This window comes from Falco biarmicus, chromosome 8 (genome assembly GCF_023638135.1).
Source record: "Falco biarmicus isolate bFalBia1 chromosome 8, bFalBia1.pri, whole genome shotgun sequence".
In the NCBI taxonomy this organism is placed as follows: domain Eukaryota; kingdom Metazoa; phylum Chordata; class Aves; order Falconiformes; family Falconidae; genus Falco; species Falco biarmicus.
Window position 1 is genome coordinate 33,399,934 of NC_079295.1, and position 9,530 is coordinate 33,409,463.

Here is a 9,530-nt window from a genome sequence, read left to right on the forward strand (position 1 = left end):
CCGTCTTTGAGAAGTACATAATAATATTACAGAAGTATGTGTTCCTTCAGGTGAACAATTTAGCCTGCAATGTAACTTGTCAGATTCTGAGTAATTTTTCTTCTGATTTTTTTAATCACTGTGATTCTTCAAGTAGCTACTTACCTACTTGTGATATGATTTCATAATCGATTATATAGTATGGATTTTCCATAAATAGAATGCTTGCATTACAATAAAAATTAAACACGTATGGACAAGAAGGACAATAACAGAAACAGAGATTACATATACATCTGTTCTCCCAGGCCTCAGCCTGAGGAGTGAAGACCGAAAAAGTACATGTGCACATGACAGCGTAAATGCAAGAGGTCACCCTCATCTTTTTTAGCTTTATTCAGTTATATGAGCTCAGTGACTAACCACATGTATATTTGGAGAAGAGGGGCATACAGACATTCAGAACCAACTACAAAGAAAATACTTTTGGAAACTGAATACACGTACATGCATCTGAGTATTCATCAAGGAAGGCCATGACAACAGTTTTCAGGAGATTGTGCAACTGAAAAATTAATTTTGTTGAGTTTTCCTTAATTACTGCAACAAAAGCAGGGTTTTCTTGCCTCTTCTGTGGATCTGTCTGTACCCCTGCACCAGGAGACTGCAGATCCCATGAGATCCACAGGAAAGCTGGCCTCATGAGCTCTAGAGCTTCCCAGCACAGCCAAAGCTTCTGCAGATGACAGCTGTCACTGGACACATGCACGAATCCCAGACACTGGAACACTGAAAAACTAACACTGCCCAAAGGTATGCAAACTTTTTACATAGCAGGATAGATTTTAAGTCTAGATCCTACCATTGGTTTATCTAGTCTGATTTTGAGTACAGCCTAAGATACCTGCTAAAACTGACAGTGGTTCATGCATTTTTCCACATCTTTCCTTCACAAAGCATGCTTCACCAAACTCTGGGAGAACAACTGTTAAAGCTGTACCACTTACAGGGAGGAAATCTGATACTGGCACTCCAAAATGTTCAAGCATGACAAGCCCGGGTACATATCTTTAGCAAGCTTGTAAAGTATTACTGAAACCTGTATATAAGTAAAGCAAATAAACAAAGCAACTGAGATCCTACTCAACAGAAAAACCATAGCCCTCTGTCATCGGTCTTGTACCAATGGCAAAGATGCTGCTCATCAGAAGTAAGACACCTCTCCCATCTAAAACTTCCTGGACCACAATGTCACGTGTACACACAGAGAGAGAGAGAGAGAGAGAGAGAGAGGGGTGATGCTCTAAGTAGACTTTCAAAGCAAGACTAAAGCTGTGATCACTCGATTCCACATATCTACTTGTTTTTATCGTTGTGCAAAAGCCCTCGCAGCTGCTCTGAACAGTTTACAAAAACCAAGTGATCGGAGAGATGATTTACGTTTGTAACACAAGTGTGTTCCCTTTTCATGAGCCGGCTTAGTACAGACATTGCTGCACTCATCCCAGCTGAGGTTTGGCAGGAACTGGGAGAGGAAAGACGATGAAGAGTGAAAGTGTTTAAACCTCAACTAATTTCTCCTCAACTCCTACTGGTCCCCCCTGCCCTCCCAAGCACTTCCAGCCTGGCACTTGTTAGCAGCTCCCGACGCTGCAGAGAGCTCCCGTGCAAAAGCTTCCTCCGAGCAGCTGAGAGGAGACTCGGAGGAGGTTGTTCGAAGAATAAAATTCAACGAAATAAATTTTCACAAGTCGGCACGCTTCAGCTATCTTACACCAGAACAATGGAGCGCGGGCAGCGGGAGGATACGGCCGCCCGGGGGGCCAGGGCCGGCGGCACACAGTGCCGGCCCGTCCGCCCGCCGCTCCCCCGGCCCTTTGTCTGTCCGTCCGTCAGCCGGCCCGCGGGCAGCGCGGCCCCATCCCCGCCGCCCCGCCAAGGCCTGCTTGGCCCTGCCGCGACCCCGGGCTGCCGGCCCGCCGGCCCCGCCGGGGAAGCCCCGCCGCCGGCCGGGAGAGCGGCAGAGAGCTCCCGGCGGCCCCCCCGCGGCGAGCAGCGCGGGAGGAGGGCCCCGCCGCCTCTCGCCTCATCCCCCGCTCGCCGGCCTCTCCGCCGGCGGGGCCAAGCGCGGCCCATGCGGGCGGGACGCGCCGCGCCAGGCCGGGCCCCGCCGCGCCGAGCCGCTGCCCCCCCCCCTCCCCCTGCCTTGCCTTCCCTCTCCTCCTCCCTCCCTCCCGCCGCGCACCTCCCGCCGCCGCTGCGGCGGGCGGGCGGGCCCGGCCGGACCCGGCCAGTTCCCGCTCCCGCCCGCCGGTACTTACCGGCCGCAGAGCTACGAAGAGAAGGCGGGCCAGGCCGGGCCGGGGCGCGGCGGCTCAGCGTGCCCGTGCCGCGGCCCCGGGCATGGCGGGGCGGCGGCGGGGCGCGGGGGAGGGGAAGCGGCGGCGGCGGGGGAGGGGAGGCCGAGGGGAAGTTGGCGGCGGCGGCGGCGGCTCCTTCCTGCTCTGGCGGGGCGAGCGGCGCCTACCCTCAGCCTCCTCCTGGCGGTGACAGCGACAGCCCGGCCAGAGCGCCGCCGCGCCGCGGTGCAGCATGGGAAACACGCCCGGAGGACCGGCGGGCGCCCGGGCGCGGCGGGCCGGCGGCGCGGCGAAGCGGGGAAGAGAGGGGCGAGCGGGGCCGGGCCGCGCCACGTCTCCCGCCGGCGGCCCGGGTGATGCCCGGCTCAGGAGGCCGACGCGGCCGTGGGAAGCCCCGCCGGGCGGGCCCGGGTGAGCGCTGCCCCGCGCCGGCCCTGAGGTGCGGGAGGGCGGGAAAGGCCCTCCGGCCGCCCGGGTTGTGCAGGCCTCGGGCGAGGGGACGAGGCTGGCGGTGCCCCCGCCCCGGTGGCTTCGTTTGCAGTAGGAGCTCTGGGATGAGCGGGGGCCGCGGTCGGGGGCCGGGAGGGGGCTGGAGGACCCCCAGGGCCCCCGCTGAGCCGGGCTCCGTCTCCTGACGCACCCCGCTTCTCCCGGGTGAGGCCAGGGCCTGCGGGGGGCGCGGGCGGGGCCGGAGGCCGCGGGAGGCCCCAGGCCCCCGGTGCTTACCCAGGTGGTGGCTGCGGGACCTCCAGGGCCTCCAAATCCCTCAGGAAGCCCCGAGATGAGTTTTCTGCGCCATAATCTCCATGACCATGGTGTTCTCCGTGACCCCAACGCAGTAAGTGCTTTGGAGAGCCAAACCGGCTTAAACCTTCCTTGGAACCTCTCTCCACCCAAACCATCTGCGCCTTTACAACTTCGGCTGTGTCTTGCTCTTGCATTTCTCCACTTCATCTCTTTTAGGGGTTACCAACTTCTCCACATTTCTCTAAATAATGTTTTTAGCCCAGCAACACACTTAAACACTTTAACTTAATTGCTTTATGCCACTTGCTTATAATTAAGAATGTGCTTAAGCACTCTGCTAGATTGAAGCCAAAATCAGCATAAGCTCTGTTGGGTAAAATTCACCAGTTTCATCGGGCTTAGCTTTGTGAGTCATTCCGTCAGCAGCAGCCCCAAGCTTTTTGCTGCAAGCTTAGTTATTCCCAGGTTGTCCTACAGGATCACCCTGTCTCTGTGACAACGCTTAGGCCCTTCATTCTGGTCCTGTTAGAAGTAAGATGCATCTGCCTGGTGAGTCAGCTTCATGTAGGGTTTCTAGTTCCTTTAACGAGATGCCTTAATGAAGTTCTGCATCCTTATGCAGGTCATGGATTGTGCCATCCAGTTACAGCGTAATAAATTGCATTAAGCAGAAAATATTAGTGACATTAGGACCCAGTCTGAACGTCTGCCCTGACTTCATGCAGTCCATATATTTCAAAATAATTGTGTCGAGTACTCAATCTGTATGAACGGCGGAAGGAGTTAATAAAACATGGTAACATTTCATGCAGTCACCTACAATTTTATATAAAGACAAGAAGTGTCATTTAGCTGCTTGCTGAATAAAATGGGAAACTTTTTAATTTCCAAAAACAGAGTTTTAGAAATTGAGGGAAGTTGTACATTTATGCAGCTTTGATTTTTTTTTCCTTCTTCAAAGACAATTAATTTGGTGACTCTATTCATTTTTACCTGTCAGAAAAAAAAAATTTTCGAATTTCATTAAGTCTGAGTCAGGAAGCTCAGCCACTAAAACCTTAATTTAAAATACACTGAGGATTTAAAGCTTTCTGCAGGGTGAGCACAAGTCTTTCTCCAAGGACACATCAATTGGAACCTGCTTTTCAAAAAATTTGTTTGGCAATTAACAGTGTAACATGAAGAAGAAACACAGTCTTGCATTTAATGCAAAGAAGTAAGACTCAGCATATTTGGCTTCTGTTCATTACTGTGCTGCGATTCTTCTATGACCTTAATCAAGACAAGCTCCAATTTTCAAACATCAGTTTGGGTTAGGGTGGAGTTTTCTGTTGTTGTTTTAAGAGGAACTGAGCACCTACAAATTGTCAAGTTCAGTGAGAAACTTCCAGTGCTTTGTTCATCTGGAAGTCTCCCCCACCAAGGCAGGGGTAGTGAAGGGACAAGTCAGACCTTGCACCTTTGCTTCACTGCCACCTGTATTTTCAAATTATGGTAGCTCCTTACAATTCACACAGTTGTGGCACTGATGTTGTTTATTTTAGTGGTTTGACACACATTTAATATTGTGTTGTTTATTAACATTAGTGTTTGGACATAACAAAATAGAAAATAAATATGTAAAGCCAGTAGCTTGAGAAGCCTAAAGGACCGTTTTTTTTTTTTATGCTGCTCTGTAAATAGCAGACAAATTCTGTTTTTCCCCTAGGGAAAAAAATAATAGTCTTTAATGTAGTCTTCCCTCTCCCTTCTGAATTCCAGAAGTTGCCCACCCATGAGAAACCCTCTAAAAGGCATTTTGTGTGCAGTGTGGAGCACAGTACGTTTCAGGTTTTTTTTTTTAGGAGGGATAAATAATGGAAAATGAAAGGCATTCCCTCCTCCTCGCTGCCCCCTTTTTTTCTCTTCCCTTTTCTGTATAAATCTAGAAACCAAGAAAAAGAGGAAGCACAAGCAGGCTAGATATTAAAAAGAGTGGCTTTTGGGAATCATTGGAGAGTATATGTGTGTTTTAAAAGGTCTCAAACAGGAAGTGGCTTCCGAAATAACTGTGTAGAACAAGCAGAACCATCTCATTTGACCTCCTGCCTGACAAACTGAAGGATTTAATTCAGAAATCTATGCATCAAACCAGTAACTTCTAGTGAAGCAGGAGTTGATCTAGGAAGATCCAGTCTGGGAATTTGAGAGGGAAGTCCACCGGTTATGTAGGTTTTAAAGATGGGCACTTAGCTTAATTCTTAATGTTATGCCTTCATATTTGTTTGAATTAAACTAGCCTGAGCTTCTAATCATTAGTTTTAGCCATTGGGTTTAAGGACCATGTATCAGAATTTTTAACTGTCTTTTTCAGGTCTTGCTTTATGCTTATAACTCTTTTTAAATCCCTTCCAGTTTTTCAAGAAGTATTTTTTTTGTTGTTTGAAAATACTGCTCTATCATTTAGCCCACAGACAGGTAAAACAACAGCTGTAGCTTTTTCCCTCCCCAATTCCATATACCCACACAACCTTTTATCTGTGCCTTTTGGAGTGGTGTACAAAGTTTAGTGATGTGGCCTGTCCTACTGACTCTGCCCCAGGTGAAGTTTCCTTGCTGCTTTTCTGTCCTTCCTCATGTAAAACAAGTATACAATGTGTCCATCTTCTCCCATTCCCTGTGCAGATGTTGCAACTACCAGTTCATAGTCTGGTTCCTTGAAACACACAAGATTGACTTTTCTCCTGTAAAACAAACAAACAAAAAAACCCAAAACCAACTGCTGAACTATGTGTGTCTGTACGTAGTTACAGGATCAGGCCAAAGGAAATGTGGAAAGCAATCTGCATGTCAACAATCAGTTTTTTTACTGAGTATTTTATAACCATGCTAAGTCTCAAAAGAAACAGACTTAAGATTATCAGTGAAGAGTTTATGTCCGTGGTTTATATATGGAGAATGCTGCCTGAAAAATCTTTTTCAAAAAAGTTGTTTACAAACAAAGTTCAAAACCAAGGTAAATCTAAAAGAAAGCATGGGGTGTTAGGATGTGGAAATACACAGTTCATCTTCCCCAAAAAATGTTAAACCAGCCTTTTCTGTGCTTATGGAATCATCAAGCAATTAATATTAATAACTTTGGTAGAGGATGAGAGTAACTTGACTTTCAGAGATAACAGATGTGTTCTCCCCCACCCGCTTGAGTTATTCTTTTAATATGAAAGTTAGTTTAAGCTTTAGTGTCTGTGTCTCACCAGTCTACACACTGGGCATGACCTGCAATTTTGCCTGGAAACCCTTTGACAAAAACAAGTACCAAATCATAACTGCATAAAGGAGCAGTAATCATCATTAGGACTAAACCCAGGATGGAGAATATAAACTGGTTTATTGTAAATGGCTTGTCGCCACAGAAGTGGAGATAAACACAGCTTGGTTCTCATTGCAGATTTATGTCTCATTCCCTGTTCAGCAACAGAGCCAAGCACGTCTAACTTCACAAATGCAACGATCCCATTGAATTAAATGGAGCTATCAGGTACTCAATCAGAAAACTAAATGCCTTCTTCAATTTCTCTCTTCCCCTCCCCTCCTTCCTTCATCTACTAAGGTCACTGTAGCCCTGGATAATACTAATATGTGCCACTGATACAATGAATGATGCTTCAGGAATGCCTAGATGAATGCCTGACATTTCAACAGTGGGTGCAATCAGGGAATGATTGCTATTGTAATACAGAAAATCTCCTTCCACCCATTTTTTCAATTCAAATATTTCACCAGGGCTTTAACTAACACAAACATTCAATGCAGAAAATTAAATGAGTCCATTGTCTGAGCATCCACTCACATTGTCTGTAAATTGCTCCTCTTCACTTCAGCATCCCTGATCAAATTTGTGTTTTAATTATTTTTTTATAGCAGGCTTTCAATTCATGATCCCACATAAACCTGACTCAACTGAGTTTGTGTTGCTCTATATTGCTAGAAGATCCAGAATCAATCATAATGCCATCAGTCACACAGTTGTACAGTATGCTTGTCCTGTGATGATATGGTATGCCTCAAAATACCTGTGCATCTGATGCTTGTAAACAAAAGTAATTAATTATGGAAAATACTGGTCAGAAGGAGAGGGTGCATGCAAGTCACCTGGCTCTTTTCCTTAATTCCTGAAATCTTTTCTGTTCCCAGAGCTGTTCAAAGAAGAACACTGTTCCACCTGAGCCCTGAAAAAGTCTTCATAACAGATTAGTTTCTAATGCCACAGACACACCTGATTCGACTCATTCATTTATTTTACAATAATACAGCAGCTTGAAATGCCTTAAAACTTGAGCTGAAGACATCATAAAAATCCCAGAGAAAATCAAAAGTAATGATTTGATGAGATACATACCTGTCTGAAAAAAAGAAAGATAGCAAGTCAGTGTCAGTCAAGATGGTTTTGCATAGACACAAGACACTGAGATACCTGTAATATGTTTGACTTGGTCCCACATGGCATTCCTGTAAAGTCAGCATTATAAATCTCCAGATAAAAAGAAAAGAGGATGTTTAATGTCTCATGCTGAGACATCTAATAGGCAGAAAAAGCAACAAAAATGATGATAATGTCGTACTTTGCCTAACAAATTGTCAAATCAAACAATGAGACAGAATTTAGAGAACCAATTTCTTTGCCTTAAAACACAAGTTATAAGCAGAGCAGAAAGCCATCTACTCTTAACTTAGATTGGATGTCTACCTAAGACATTTAAGTTGAATTAACTACAGATGGGAAAGTAAAAGGGCCTTAAACCCCAGCATGAACATGTTAGGATTAAGCTTTTTAGAATAAAATATAAAGGAAGCTAGGGATATTTTATCTGTAAAAAAGAAAGCATCCACACAGGGATTTGGTGGGCTTTAACTAATGCAATTTAATGTCATACCTTTATTCATCTTGATCTTTCCCAGGCGTCCCACTGCAGCTGAGTTCTTTTGTTTGAAGTATTACAGTGGATCTAATCAGAAAGATAGCATTAGCTGAACAATTAGGTAAAGGCTTGTCCATATGGGGAGGTTACTCAGTGCAGAGTAACCAGCTACTTCAATATCTACTTTGTGTCAGCACTCTTAGTTTACATTAAAGTGGTTTAGGCTGCATCACACCACCTGACACTCACTGAGAGTTCATACAAAGCAGCTATTGTACTTTAAACTCAGATTCACACCTCTTCACGAGTCTAACATTTACCTGACTAAAAGCAAGACTCAAAACTGGAAGAGCAGATAGCATACCAGACTGTGATGTAGTGATAATGATGGGAGATCAATACTTATTAACCAAAAGTTCAGAGTTAAAACAAGAAAACTAAAAATAGTAATAAAAAATAATAAAAAAAATAGTCTTTTGGAGATGACATGGATCCTGCTTAAAACAACAAAGCCCAAGAGGTTGTACATTCCCAGGGCAACAAGGATCAAGCCATGATGCTAAACGGTACATTTCCATACATTATTTGAGCCAATAGGAAAGCAGGCAGAGTATAGAAAGCTTGAATGTATGAAAGCTAGCAAAGAGGAAAATCTCAAATTTCAGTTGGCAGTGAAGAAAGGGAAAATGAGAAAGACTCAAATGGACCTTGAAGACCAAATGGAAAGAGATTCTTGAAGTGAAGAAGTAAAAAAGCCTTGAGAGCCTGAAATTGGAACCCCATAAGTTAATTGCTCAACACAGAAAAAAAGAAAAGAAAAAAGAAGGGGTTAGGGTTTTGCAGTCTCATAATAAAAAACACCATAGAGTTGCCCTGCCTTTACTGGTCTCCTCTGGTAGTACTCTCAAAAATTCTTTCAGAATAACAAGGAAATGTTGGAACAAGACAGACTATTAACAGTTCTCCAAATCACACTGAGCGCATCCATGACTGTCAGGAGCTGAAACAACTGGGCTGCCAGTGAAGCTGCAGCCACACATCTTTACCTGCAAATTGGTCAGAATGGTCTTTTAAAACATTTGAAAGACCATATTATGGCAAGTGAGGTTTTGTAAAGGAAAGTCAGATCTCACTGATCTCTTAGAATTATTGATTGTATCAGTAAGGTAAGGAATAACGAAAAACTTTGTTTACTTTGTCCTGCAAAATATAAGTAACAATTTACTATGTCAGAATTTGTCCAGGACGGAGAAAGCAGAGAGGAGGGTTAGGTGGTCACTTTTCATCGGGGCATCAGGGTAATAGTGAAGGCCTCTGCCTTCCAACCTAAATCCCTCTCATGCTGTTTGTTACAGCACAGACTGGGAAAAGATGAATGCTAAACTAGGAGATATGATAGATATAAATAGAAAACATAGCTATGAATTAATTAAATTAACCAGGTCCCAGAGGGGAATAAGGGAAACTGCAGAGACCTTCAAAAAAGCTAGATGAATAGGCAACGTAATGGCCTGGGAAGTTCGTTGTATCTACGTGAAGTTACGGA

The 9,530-nt window shown here is 45.1% G+C and overlaps 2 protein-coding genes across 3 annotated transcripts in view; one reads left to right on the forward strand and one right to left on the reverse strand.

Annotated features, from left to right (window-relative positions):
* ZNF148 (zinc finger protein 148) overlaps positions 1–2,457 on the reverse strand; it is a 35,237-nt gene extending 32,780 nt beyond the window's left edge. Inside the window, exon 1 of one of the 2 annotated variants that reach the window (XM_056347933.1) lies at positions 2,301–2,457. The gene's annotated coding sequence lies outside the window, so the exon portion shown is untranslated. The remainder of the gene's footprint in view (positions 1–2,300) is intronic. The other variant, XM_056347932.1, reaches the window with a different exon arrangement.
* On the forward strand, positions 1,763–7,748 carry LOC130153799 (translation initiation factor IF-2-like). The gene is made up of 4 exons (XM_056349140.1): positions 1,763–2,138; positions 2,274–2,750; positions 3,092–3,177; positions 7,260–7,748. Exons 1-4 carry the CDS (start codon positions 1,763–1,765, stop codon positions 7,296–7,298), a joined length of 978 nt encoding a protein of 325 aa, XP_056205115.1. The 3' UTR covers positions 7,299–7,748.
* The last annotated feature ends 1,782 nt before the right edge of the window (positions 7,749–9,530 follow it).